Source organism: Megalobrama amblycephala, linkage group LG20 (assembly GCF_018812025.1).
Source record: "Megalobrama amblycephala isolate DHTTF-2021 linkage group LG20, ASM1881202v1, whole genome shotgun sequence".
Taxonomy (NCBI): Eukaryota; Metazoa; Chordata; class Actinopteri; order Cypriniformes; family Xenocyprididae; genus Megalobrama; species Megalobrama amblycephala.
The window spans coordinates 18,280,164-18,294,656 of record NC_063063.1 but is presented as its reverse complement, the minus strand read 5'-3'; the positions used below and the strand labels follow the sequence as shown (position 1 = coordinate 18,294,656).

At 35.6% G+C, this 14,493-nt stretch overlaps 1 protein-coding gene across 2 annotated transcripts; it reads left to right on the top strand.

The window, feature by feature from the left end:
* Positions 1-3,852: 3,852 nt before the first annotated feature.
* Positions 3,853-14,173, top strand: sncgb (synuclein, gamma b (breast cancer-specific protein 1)). Of its 2 annotated transcripts, XM_048171249.1 has the most exons (6): positions 3,853-4,285; positions 7,159-7,200; positions 7,293-7,420; positions 7,714-7,731; positions 10,543-10,590; positions 12,590-14,173. In XM_048171249.1, the coding sequence occupies exons 1-6, from the start codon at positions 4,165-4,167 to the stop codon at positions 12,596-12,598; spliced, it is 366 nt and encodes a 121-aa protein (XP_048027206.1). In that variant the 5' UTR covers positions 3,853-4,164; the 3' UTR covers positions 12,599-14,173. The 2 variants fall into 2 exon arrangements, with proteins under 2 accessions (XP_048027206.1, XP_048027207.1); XM_048171250.1 differs by lacking the exon at positions 7,714-7,731 and having other exon boundaries at positions 3,861-4,285.
* The last annotated feature ends 320 nt before the right edge of the window (positions 14,174-14,493 follow it).

Genomic DNA, 14,493 nt, shown 5'->3' with positions numbered 1-14,493 from the left:
AACAGGCTATATACTTACTTAAGTGTAGGAGGATGACTTGATTATCTAACTATTATTAATTTAGGGATGTTGTGATAAGAAGGACATTTTTAGTGCTGGACATGTTATAATTTAAGTTTCTAAGATAAGTAGTATAAAACTAACTAGCTTTAAAAAGACTTTGATCTATGTGAAGACACATTTAGCTAAAAAGAAATTTTTGTCTTTTTTCTTTTTTTTTTTTTGGTACTTCACTCTACTAATGATCAGATCCACATGGAACCTCCCACGCAGAACGGAAAAAAGTTTTACAGATTTCCGGAACTCTCCTGAGCCATTCTTTATGTTTCATCTACAATTTATTTCCACAAAATCTTATCTCCCGCTCTTTCTGTGTTTGTTCATTATTACACAGCTTTCTGGAATACTTTATTCTATTTGCGACCCTGGACCACAAAACCAGTCATAAGTCGCACGGGTATATTTGTAGCAATAGCTAACAATATACTGTATGGGTCAAAATTATTGATTTTTCTTTTACGCCAAAAATCATTAGGATATTAAGTAAAGATCATGTTCCATGAAGATATTTTGTAAATTTCCTACCATAAATATATCAAATGTATTTTTGTGATTGGATATGCATTGCTAAGGACTTCATTTGGACAACTTTAAAGATTTTTTTGCACCTTCAGATTCCAGATTTTCAAATAGTTGTATCTTAGCCAAATATTGTCCTATCAAAACAAACTATCAGCTTTCATGAATTTATGTATAAATCTCGATTAAAACATTTGGTCACTCATGGCATTCAGATTATTTCCTATTTAAAAGGCTGTATACTGTCATGACCCTCGTCTCACACTGTAGATTCACTCCCCACTCTGATTATAGTGAAAATTACCTCAGATGACTTCAATTTTAATATTATTGTAAAACTGTTGTAGTGTTTGTCTTATTGTTAAAAGTCAATTGTTTTGTTCATTGTAGTTAACTGTTTTTCAGCAGAAGATTTGACTGTATAAGCTTTATATATCATATTTGATACAGAAATTTCTAAGGCCTCGAAATTAATTAAAACTTTGCTGAAAAACCTGTTGTACACAATCTACTACATAACATCTGTTGGCTTATTTATAGCTGTTTTTAGCAATTAAAAGGCTTTTTAGAATAAATATATACACTCCCTCCTTCAGGTTGTAGTTACATGTGTCGTTTTGGTGTGAAAATATTTTTTTATTTTTTTATTTTAAGTAAATGTAAAAATAACATATATATGTATATTGTTAATATTTAAGATGAACACTTACTGGGTAGAAGTAACTTTAAAATTGGGATATTTTTGGGATATTTATTTGTACATCTCTCAATCATCATTTATTGCATTGCATTGCAACTGATATGTATATTTTAAGTATAGTCTGCTATACTGTTAAGAAGATCTCGTTGCAAACTATCAGAATTTTATCTTACTTTTTGGCCACTCATGGCCATGTATATTTATTTGGTGAGTAGCCTTAAGTGAGATAATGTACAGTCAGGTGGTTTTTACCACCAAATAAGCACAATATCCATCTACATTTTTCAAACTCAGTTATTTAATTTGCTTTCCTGTTGTTTTAAGTGGGATCAGTGATCATCACCTGATATCAGTTCAGTTCCAATGGGGAAACCCAACATGCAGAAAAACACAGTGTATGCCATAAAAGCATGTTCTGACTGGCATGTGTTTATTTTCAGTAGAAGAACAGAAAACAGCTGGTATACTCACCTGATAATCACTGGCAGGGAGGTGAGATGCCTTCAGATTCATTTCTGTGTGATAGTGTTCCTCTGTTGAGTCTCTGATCCTTTGAGCTCTTCTGACAGTGCAGTATCAGCTTATTCTCAGCTCTCAGTTATGTCATGCTGGCAGAAAAACAGCACAGATATTGACTACACAGCAGTCTACAGCTTGATGAATGCTTCCGTTCTCTGCATGCTTATGACATGTTAAGTACTGTGTATCATTTCCCGCTTGTAATCTGACATCAGAGTAGAAATACTTCCTTTGCTTACCTCCTTCTTTACTATGTGCTTTTTTGATCAATCATAGTCTTGTTTTGGGTTATTTTTGCACTCAAAGAGTGGATTAATATTTTATTAATGATGTCATTCATAATTCATCACTGGTGATGTCTGCATTATTCAAGGAGGACTCCATTACTACTGTTTATTTCATTAGTTATTCGGGCAAACTGCCCAGCTTGATGTTTTTTTTTAAACTGAGCTATTTCATTAGAAGATTTAGTTTCATTCATAATCTTAATTCATGCATACATGTATAGTACTTTTTATATATATATATATATAAAAAGTAAATATATATATATATATATATATATATATATAAAACTCATTTTGTATGGTTCATTATTGTCTCATATATAATGTGTTGCATGTCATTCAAGTCTAGTTACTCATGTAGAATGTCATGGACCAGAATATATCGTTCATAGCCTGTAAACTGTTTAATCTCACATAAACAGCTGACCATCTGACGCACAGCAGAGTGGGAGAGCAACCCTGTCAGATTCCATCAGAGATTACTGCTCTCAGGCCTCAGGGGTCCTTCACAGCCTCTATTTCCTGTGTCAATCATTATTCTGTGGTCCTTAACCAATCCGCAGCCACCAGGTGGGTTGGTATTTACTATCATCATCCAATCAAATTGCATCACACTAAAGAATTCCTGCTGAGTTGTGACTTTCAGCTGACTATTCTTATTTTTAGCATGGAAAGTAAGGAATGATTCAGCTGTTTTTGTTTGATTTTTCAAAATCTATTTGCAGGTCTGCAGCAAATACAACATCTTATTTAAATTTTCCCAAAATATTGGTGATGTTAACCCTATATATCTTAACAGGAACATTCTATCCTCATAATATTATATGTATTAACATTCTATACTATATATATAAAATAGTATACATAACGTAAATGTATGCATGTGTATTATTATATTACCATGCTATACATTGAATGCATATAATATACTATATTAAGGCATACATAACAGATTTTAAATATATATATATTAAAATATTATATATATATATATACATTTGCTATGTATATATGTTATGTTACCTAAACTTAATTACGTTAACCCTATATATTTTAACAGGAACATTCTGTCCTCATAATATTATATGTATTATATATATATATATATATATATATATATATATATATATATATATATATATATATATATATATATATATGTAACATGCTATTATATATATTAACATAATATCATATGTATATACATTGAATGTATATGTATGTGTGTATATTATTATATTATATTAACATGCTATGAAATCAATATATATATATATATATATATATATATATATATATATATATATATATATATATATATATATATATATATATTTATATTATATTATATTTATTGTATTATGTTGTTATGTTATATGTTATGTTAACATTCAATTGTACATATTACATATATCACAAAAATATATGGATAAAATATGACTAAGCAATTGAATTATATTTATTTTATATTATATTATATTATATTATATTATATTATATTGTACATATTACACAAATATATTTTACTGTGGTAATGGTAAAATGTTTATTTTCACAGGCCAGATAAGAATGTTTATGCACTCAAATGAATTCCCATAAAGAAATAAACAACCTAGATTTGAGTCAGAGCACATGTTCCCCAAGGTGCAAGAGGATGGCAATAATTGTAAAAAGCATCTGGTTTTAATGCACTGCTGGCTAGAGCGTAATAAATATGTAATCAGTCTGTTCGACATTGCTGTGAGAAGCAGTGCGTGTCTGCTGTGTGTGTGTGGAGGGGGGTGTGGGTGGAGGCTGTAGCTGCAGCACGACTTAAATGCACTGCAGCATCCAGCAGGTTCTGTCTCTCTGCATCCTGTTCTCTTGCGCCTGCTCGCCTCTCTCTCTCTTTCTCGCTCTCATTTCCCTGCTCTCCGTCCAGAGTGTCCGTGTATCCATCTGTCCCGGCACAGAATCTCTCTGTATTCCTCTCTCCTGTCATCTGAAACTTTCAACATATAGCCAGACACCGTCAACCCTTGCAAACCCTGCCAGGCCCAGTCCATCTGCAGAGCGCCATCGTCAAACTCAACGTCCAGGATGGATGTTCTAATGAAGGGATTCTCCATGGCCAAGGAAGGAGTGGTGGCCGCCGCTGAGAAAACTAAAGCCGGGGTTGAAGAGGCAGCTCTCAGGACCAAGGAAGGGGTCATGTATGTGGGTAAGTGCAGATGTTTGCTTCTAGTCTGTGTGTGTGTGTCCCACGCAGGGGAAAATAATGCAACATTGACAGTGGTAATAATAGCTGTGTTCTGTAAAGGTCTTTGCAATTATTCTCAATGGATTTAATGCAGATGTGATGGATGAGTCTGCATTCCATTAGTATATGTGTGTGTGAGAGTGTATATGTGTGTGTGTGTGTTTTGAGGAGAAGAGGGTCTCAGTGAGGCTGTGCTCTATTCTGCTGAGGAGCTGTGAGAGTGTAGATGGAGGCAGCTGCGAATGTGAGATTCATGAATGATAAAAATGCTGCAAAAATGGTGCAGGCAACGAAACCTGGGGTGTGGTGAAGCAATACAGACCTGAACGGGACAAAGTAAAACCTAATAATGACAGTGTACACTAATATTTCAAATAAATTAATTCATGTTTTTGACACTATAAACACAGACACACTGATTACACTTACTAATTTTGTTTTTATTTAATTTAATAAAGTCCAGTATGCTCACAATTGCCATTATACATCTCGTCTATAATATAATATAATATAATATAATATAATATAATATAATATAATATAATATAATGCATAGAAATACATTGTGTAGAAATGCAATTTTTAGGCGAGATTTGCTTTTTTACCTTTTTTTACACTTATTTCCTGCATGCATTCATGTGCATGTGAATAAGAGACATACCTGTTATTTATCTATCCAATGCATTATAATAATTCTGGACATTATTTCATCCTGCATGCACTATAAAGTGTTGTTTATGTGCATGTGAACGAGAGAGAAAGGGGGGCATAAAGAGAGCGGATCAGCTGAGCACTGCAGCATTTACTCCCTCCCTCTCTGTGCTCGCCGTCTCCATGCGTATGTGTGTTTGAGAGAGAGCGTGTGCCGATGCAGCAGGATTTGCCTGGTTGTGAGTGGACTGTGATGACTAACCCTCATCCTCTCCCTACGCCACCATAGATAGAGAGAGAGATGGAGAAATCAGGTGCAGTGCTCAGTGTTATGTCATAGGCTTGTGGCCCCGTAGCGTCTGCTAATGCTCATCAACACAGAAATGAACAGATGGTAGAGACGGAAAGTACAAACTACAAACGCAGTTCAACGTAAAACGATGACTACATAGGATTCATTTAATGGACAGCGTCTCAAAATGACCTACACACCGTAGAGCGTTCCAGAAAACACATTAAACACTCAACAATCCTCAATGTAATTTTCATCACCTATAACTCGACAGTGGTAATCTTACCTAATCCAATCAGATCAACAATCAACCCAGCATGCATTTGGGTGCGATGTAATCTTTATAAGCACTCCTCCACCAAGGTCACCTGTGCAGAGGTCACAGGCCTGCAAATCCGCTCTCACCAAATGCATGTATTGTCAGGAGGCTTCAGAGTGCTTATATGGCATTGTGTGCACTAGGGTGTGAAGTCATTACTCAGGTTGATTGTTACGAAGGCAGGTTACTTATTCTCCGTTTGTGAGTGAGAAAGCTACTGCGTTTGGTACTGTGAATGGCCTTTGATCCAGACCTGTATTTTCTGAAGATGCAGTGTCATCGGCATCAGCGTATGACGCAGTATCATACGCTGATCTCCCTCCGACTGCAACTGATATTGCAAACGCTTTATCTACAAGCAGCTCAGATTTCTTCAACAAACAGATCATGTGTATTTGAAAAGCAAACAGTGCAGATAGCCTTTGATCTATATAGAGAGATACATGTAGAAAGACGGCAGGAGAGCAGATGTACTCAGCCATGCAGAAACTACTCAAATCTAAGCATTCACATAAAGAAAGACAGAGATGGATGGAGAGTGTAAGAAGGGAACTCTCTAAGAATAGAGATGGACAGATATACAGGAATATGGAAGCAGGGTGGATCCAAATATTACACAATTTCAACATCTGATTAAACTGCACTAACAACAGATGAGCTGAAATGATGTCCGTGTGTTGAATTTTTAAATGCATGATGACAGCAAGGCTTTAATGTGTGTAATAGATATTGAGGGGTATATAAGACTGACAGACTAACTCTTTGAAGCATTTAGTGTCTGTTAATGAAGTATTTGGTATTTTATCAGCTGGAATTCCCCTCTATTTTCATTGATCTGTATAGTCCACTATCATCTGTAAATAGAGATGGAAGCAGGTTTAAATGGTGATTAGATTGCTTAAATATGAGACCTAATTTGTATTTTGCATATGTCTTAATGTCTCAGGTATGTTGCATATTGTTAAAATAATCTCTTTCTATATATATATATTTGTGTGTGTAACTGACAAAGTGATTTCACATTGAAATGCACAGTGAATATGCAGCACAAACTATTCATGCTTTTCTAAAACCATTGTCTATTATTATGAGTATGACCATATCTATGTAAAAATTTGGGGTCAGTAAGAAAAACAAGAATACTTTTATTTAGTAAGGATGCATTAAATTGATCATTAAAGGCATTTATAATGTAACAAAGGTGCAAAATGCTTTTCTATTCATCAAAGAATCCTGAAATAAACATATCTCGGATTCCACAAAAATATTAAGCAGCACAACTGTTTACAACATTGATAATAAGAAATGTTATTTATAATTGTACTAATGTTTCACTTACAATTTTTACTGTATTTTTGGTCAGACAAATGTAGCTTCTTTCAAAAACATGAAAAAAATTTCATTAAAAACTTTTGAACCGTAGAGTAGGCCTATATTTCACATTTTGACTCCATAAATAGAATGGCTTTTCCTCTGTGTGCTTTTATTTGCTCATTCTTCCATATAGTTGGCAAATAGGGTTGTTGAACCAATCTCATGAAGAGCATTTCATGCTTATTTCTTATGTTTTAGGCAACAAGACAAAGGAAGGAGTGGTGTCAGGTGTAAACACAGGTGAGAAATTAATAAGTGTGCCTATTTAGAAAATAGCAATTGAGAATTGAGAAGTCGTTTACATCCACTATCTCTAAAATCGACCCTCACAGTTGCCAATAGGACCACCGACCAGGCAAATATTGTGGGTGAAACAGCGGTAGGCAGCGCTAATGACATGGGACAGAAGACAGTAGAGGGACTGGAGAACGTGGCTGCATCAACCGGCATGGTCAACCCGGTGAGTGACTGCGCTCTCGTGTGGTTCTCCACCGGCACCAGATGTCGCCCTTTCTCCTTTTAGATAACCCAAAGATTGACATCTTTTAATTAACTATTATCTTTGTTTAATCTTTCAGGTGTATTGCATTTCAAATACCTTTAAATGACTTAAGTCTAGCCTAAGGGATCTATGTAATCTGGGATAATCACAAAAGCCAGTTTTGTGTGATAATACTGCACTGTACTATACTGTAGAAATTGTGTCTAACGTATTCTGTTTGTTTCCCCCCTGTACAACTGTGCTGTTGACAGGATGAGGCTTTATATGAGGTGCTTATAAATGGGGTTGGGAATGGTGGTTTAGTTTGTAGAAAGAAATGTGCTACAGCCTGTGAATGTGGCATATATACTCATGCTGCATATGAGACTGAGCTTTGAATTTAGCTGACTGCTATATGACACACACCACACAGATGGGGGCGAATGTGCGCAACCATCCATATAACAGCAGAGTTCGGTTACCTTCATTCAATCCCCACTGGAGTCATTCTCTTCATTCTGCATAATGAGATTGAATGGCTGCATTGATTACCTGGATTCTCAGTTCCCATTAAGTTAATGATCTAATATGGTCAGTGTTCAGTTATTTGCTGGAAAGAAAACTCTACTGCACAGAATTCAAGGGAGCAAATCTGTGTTATTTTAGTATTATTTATATACTATTATATAAATAACAATAAGTGAATTGTTACAAGAGAAGCAAATCTTCACATAATAACACATGTGGGTGAGCTGAATGACAAGCAAAGACGTCTAATACAATCATTCCCATTGCATCAACTAACAGCCTGTGCACTCTGTCATGTCTTCTACCAGAACATGCAATCTGGCAGAACAGAACAGATGCAACAAAATATGATTCACCAAGTAAATGACACTAAAGCAGTTACACTTTCACATCCTCAGACAGCTTATCAATGGCAGTGTGCCACTGCATTCTGCATTTCTAACTGCTCATGGATAATGCATGTTTTCCCTGTGCAATATTTTTGTTACTTGCTGTTGCTCCTTTTTAAAATAATGTTAAATGATGGTCTTATAAAATTTTACACATTCAATAATAATCTTGATACTAATGTTTTTAATGTTTGAATACTGTGCATGCAGGAATGATGGCTTATAGAACCAAAGTTTTGCCTTCAAGACATTAATATGTATTTATTAATATATATAAAATTCCTTAAACTGCTCTATAGCACAAAAACTTTTCACAGATCAGTTTTCATTCTCAAAATGGGTTATCGTAAGTTTTTTTTAACTGTTATCACACATATTCAGAGAGCAATTATGCTTCAAAATCATCATAAAATTAAAATGACCCTATTTACGTTCACATTCATTAGTTGTATTGTGGATGATTCATGGGTGCGCTATACTTTAAAGGGATAATTCACCCAAAAATTAAAATTCTGTGATTAATTACTCCCCCTCACATCGTTCCAAAACCTGTGAGACTTTCCTTCATCTTCGGAACATAAGTAAAGATCTTTTTGATGAAATCTGAGAGCTTTCTGTCCCTCCATTGACAGCCTATGCAACTACCACTTTCAAGGACCAGAAATGTAGCAAATATATCATTAAAGGGTTAGTTCACCCAAAACTGAAAATTTCAGTCATTAATTACTCACCCTCATGTCGTTCCACACCCGTAAGACCTTCGTTCATCTTCAGAACACAAATTAAGATATTTTTCATAAAATCCGATGGCTCAGTGAGGCCTCAATTGCCAGCAAGATAATTAACACTTTCAAATGCCTAGAAAGCTACTAAAGACATATTTAAAACAGTTCATGTGACTACAGTGGTTCAACCTTAATGTTATGAAGAGACGAGAATACTTTTTGTGCTCCAAAAAAAAACTAAATAACGACTTTATTCAACAATATCTAGTGATGGGCGATTTCAAAACACTGCTTCATGAAGCTTTGAAGCTTTACAAATCTTTTGTTTCTAATCAGTGGTTTGGAGCATGTATCAAACTGCTAAAGTCACATGATTTCAGTAAACAAGGCTTCTTAATGTCACAAGTGTTTTGAAATTTCAATAGTTCACCACTGGGGAGAGTGACTTTAGCAGTTTGATACATGACATGAGGGTGAGTAATTAATGACAGAATTTTCAATTTGGGTGAACTAACACTTTAAAGGACCAGAAATGTAGCAAAGACATTAAAGTAATCCATGTGATTTAACTTGGGGCCTCATTTATAAAATGTTGCATAGAAACCACCCTACATTTGATCTGAGATCATTTGTGTGTACGTGTGATTCAGAGAAAACAAACGTACACACAAAAAAAATGTGGATTTTAGCATACGCACACTGTAAGATCAATTTACATATTATTATTATTATTATTATTATTATTGCTGCTTAGATTTCCAAATACCTGCAGTACTCTGATTCTGCCACAAGGAAAAGTGCGTATTCCTGCTTAGAAACTGACATAAATCTGAATGTTAGCATGGATTTTAGCATACGCACACTCTAAGATCAAATCTCTGCACACGTTTTATAAATGAGGCCACAGATGTTTGTCTTCACAATGTCTCCTCGAAATCTAACTTGCTCTGAAATGACTTTCCTTATTGGCAAATTTTGTTGAAGGAAGGAAAGATTTGGATGGGGATGTAGAGAAGAAAGACAGGACTAAGACTGAGACAGAGTCATTTGAGGAGGACAGTGACTCAGCAGAAGAGCCCAGCACAGCTGTACTGCAGAGTCAGAACAAATAGAGAGAGACAGAAAATGTGCCTGCCAGCTGCATTCACCTTCCAAAGGAACTCCATGGCCATCGATTACATCCCTCCCTTCTTCCCTCCATCTCTGCAGAGACAGCAGTCATAACACACTGCAGTAAAGAGACACAGGGAGTGTCTGAGAGGCCTGTGGCTGTGCTGCATCCCTGCATGTCTGAATGGATATTATTTAGTATGGCTATGACAGAATGGATATTATTGAGTATGGCTATGACAAAAGCAATGTTTTTGAGCTCTGTATGATGATTCACTGCTGAATATATGAATGCCAGATGGATCTAAAGACAAGAGCCCTGGATCTTAATGGTGTCTGTATTCCACAGGGTGACTTCTCCCATGGGGGCGGCATGGAAGGAGGAGAGGGTGGAGAGGTGAGAACAGAGAAAAAGCACTTTCCATAAAAAAAGTATACAGGTTGTCCCATTGTTCACTTTTTTTTTTATTTTATTTGTTTGATAAACTTATTTCTAACATAAAATAAGCATGTCATAAATTTTAATTCTCCCCTTAAAATTGAGGATTTGGCCTATCCCACCTCAGAGGTCTTATAGCCATTAAATAATTTTCATTTAAAAAAAAGTGTGTGTGAAAATATAAAATATACACCACTGTGTTTAGGGTTGATAAATCTCTTATGCTCATCAAGTTTGCATTGAATTGATCAAAACTACAAAAAAAAAAACGTAATGTTGTAAAATATTACAATTTAAAATAACTGTTTTCTATTTTAATATGCAATTTAGTGTGATGGTAAAGCTGAATTTTCAGCAGCCATTTCTCCAGTCTTCAGTAGGGTTGGGTATCATTTGAATTTTAACGATTCAGATTCTGATTCTGATTCTGATTTCGCTTATCGGTTCTGATTCTTATCGATTCCAGTATTCACATTTATTTTAAGTCTTATTGCAAAACATTTAATTGTATCTGAATACCATTAACAAAAATCAATATGCTAAAGAACACTTAGGCTACACAAGGAACTTTTGCCTATGGTTTAAAAATACTATAGCAGAAACAAATAACCTAAATATAAATTTTAAGCCTTATTGAAGACAAGTAAACACTCAGTAATTAAAAAAAGAACAAATAAACAAATTAGCAATCACACAAATTAATACGATTGAAATAGTGTTTTAAGATTTTCAGGTATTCAGGTACAGAAACTGTAATCCAACGTAAAATAAAATACACATTACAAATATAGTTACAAAAGTTATTCAGTCAATAACAGCTTATGTGAATTTTCTCTTTTGCTTTTGTTGTTGGGCTGCTGTCACGTATCCAAGAGCTGCACGTATCCAATAAACTATGCGTTTTCTTTGTCAACTGTTTACGTTCACTTATAACATAACCAACTGTGTTTACAAGGATATTTTGACATATTTTTGTGTGTATTTGTCTGTTCAAATGCAAAAAGACGCAGAAGAGAACTCAGTTCAGTATCACGCACTATTCAATATGAGCGGCGGCTTTCTGTGCGCGCATTTGGGATGTGTGCACAGCACAGAAAACAGTGTGCAAGTCTTCTTGCACTTGAATGGTTTAAAATCACATTAAAATCTTTTTGTTTTTTCTGTGCACATGCTTTGGATGTGCATGCAGCACAGAAAACAACATTGCGGGTCTTCTTGCGCTTAAATGGTTTAGTTATATTAAAATGCACACAAAAGAATCGATGAGGAATCTAAATTTCAGTTTTATAACAAGTATCCGATTCTTAAGCTTAAGTAGCCGATTTCAGAATTGGAATCGATTTTTGATTCCCAACCCTAGACTTCAGTGTCACATGATCTTTCAGAAATCATTCCAATATGACGATTTGGTGCTCAATTGTGAAAACAGTTGTGCTGCTTAATATTTTTGTGGAACACCTTAGCACATTTTCTTTGAGGATTATTTCCTGAATAGAAAATTCAAAAGAGCAGCATTTATTTAAAAAAAAAAAAAGAAAGAAAGAAAAAAGTAAATTTTTATATGTCTTTACTGCTACTTTTGATCAGTTTAATGCGTTCATGCTGAATAAGAGAATTGTCTATTTTTCTTTGTTTTAAATCCTACTGACCACAGAGTTTTGAATGATAGTTTGTATACAAAAATTATTCTAAAATATATAATATTCTATAATGAATGGATGGATGAATGAACGAATGCTTTATATATGCTTATGTTTATTGCTAGAAAATTGACCTCCTGAGCCAATCCTGATTATTTTATCGGGTTAAGCACTTGCCTTCACTGTCCATTTTCTGAAAAAGAAAAAAGGAATGACTTGATTCTGAACTCTCTCCATGTAAAGTGTCCAAAGCATCTGTGCAGATAAGAATGACTTAATCTGTGTTGACCATCAATGTTTTTCTTTCGTTTCATCAGGGTTATTAGTCCAGAGGCCTGAAGCTGAAACGGTCCCCTCTCTTCCCTCTGACTCTCCACCTCTGAGTTTCTGCTCCAAAGCCTCACCTCGACCCGACTCCAGATGTTACCGATATTTTTTTGTGACTGTATGGAAAACCAGAGTTGAAAAAGACTTTCCCCGAGCCCTGTAGCCTTTAGATGTGTGACGCTTCCCCTCCTCTTCATCTGTGGTGTCGTCATGCTGTTCTCTAGTGTTATTGCCATTCCTCTGCCCGTCCACACCTCATCAGACACACTCAAACACACACCCTCTCTCACTCCTTACACAAAAAATGGACAGGAACCGTGAAGCCCAGAGGCTGATATCAGAGGTTGAGGTGGTGGTTTAGGACCATGGCTGGGGAAAAAAAAAAGATACCCGCATGACCAGTAATGTAAGAAAAGCAATACATCTCATTTCATCAGGGCATGTAGCAATGTGCGTCTGGATCTTTGTAAGATCGTAGCCATGTTTTCGATTTATTTAGTCTTGAAAATGCTGCAATGTACGCAATGACAAGTTGTGTGTACATTAAGAGATACATTACATTCCTTTAGTTCAGTATGTGTGCAGAATAGAGTTACTGTGTGCTTGATCAATAGACTTACCGTGTGATTTGTTAGAGTAAGAACAAATATGTTTATTCACAAAATGTGAACGCATACTGTATACATAGATACTGTAAAAAAAAAAAAAAAAAAAAAAAGATTATCCGTATTGATGTAGCTGTGCTAGACTTGCATCTCTCCATTTGCTTGTATATGTGAGATTTGGTTCAATTTGGTTTTGAGTGAGGTTTGTCTGTTGAGAAAGGATTTTTGAATCCTTTGGCTGCTAGGACAAGAAGAAAAGACAGTCTTTTGATGTTGTGGAAAGAAATCAAATCTTCAAACACATTCTGTTTTGTCCAGATTTTGTTGCAATGCATGTGAAGTCGGTGTGTGATCATGAATTTGTGATGCCCGCAATGTAAAAGCAATACTACAGCACCATTGCAAAGTTTGTCATTGGTCTATTCTGTAGCACTGTGCTATATGCTGACTCTAGGAGCTGTGTTTTACCAAGGGAATGCTAAGAAGTGTAGATCTTTACTAATCAGATGACCGTCTTCATCTTCATTTAGCCTTGCCATCATGGCCACCCAAACCCGTCCCTGTCCTTTCACTCAACGGCGTGTTCAGATCCATCCCAGGCTTGTGTCTGTTGTAGGTACCTAGGACAAAGCTATCAAACATTGCAGTTTGTTCTTTCTTTGAAGCCACAAAAAACTGAAGACTGCATGTTGCCTTATCAGCACTCGTATACTCTCTCTCTCTCTCTCTCTCTCTCACACACATACACACAACACACACAAACACTTACATACACACAAAGCAAATGATCAAAACACAAAAACACTCTTCAAGCTTTCTTTCTTTGAGCCTGTCTCTCTTTGCTCTCTCTGAAACACACACACACACACACACAAACAAATGTCCCACATATATTTTATGTTGGCATCAAAGCAGGCAAGCTGATTTTATAAACTGTATAAGTGAAATAAAGAGTTTTGTTGAAATCTATGCCGAATATGTGTCATTTTTGATTTTGCAAGCAGGAATGGAGAAGTGTCCTTTGCGAATGCACTAAGCACTATAAATGTAGTATGGTGTAAATATAGTATGCACTACAACTGTACAGCTCATTACATACCATGCATGCAGAATCTGTAGGATATTGATGTTGGTCCCCCTTTCACTGCCAAAACAGCCCTGACCCGTCAAGGCATGGACTCCACTAGACCCCTGAAGGTGTGCTGTGGTATCTGGCACCAAGATGTTAGCAGCAGATCCTTTAGCAGATCCTGTAAGTTGCGAGGTGGGACCTCCATGGATCGAACTTG

Coding starts and splice junctions, on each gene's coding strand:
- sncgb (XM_048171249.1), top strand. CDS start 4,165: ATGGATGTTCTAATGAAGGGATTCTCCATGGCCAAGGAAGGAGTGGTG. Junction 4,286..7,158: donor GGAAGGGGTCATGTATGTGG/GTAAGTGCAGAT, acceptor CTTATGTTTTAG/GCAACAAGACAAAGGAAGGA. Junction 7,201..7,292: donor GGTGTCAGGTGTAAACACAG/GTGAGAAATTAA, acceptor CGACCCTCACAG/TTGCCAATAGGACCACCGAC.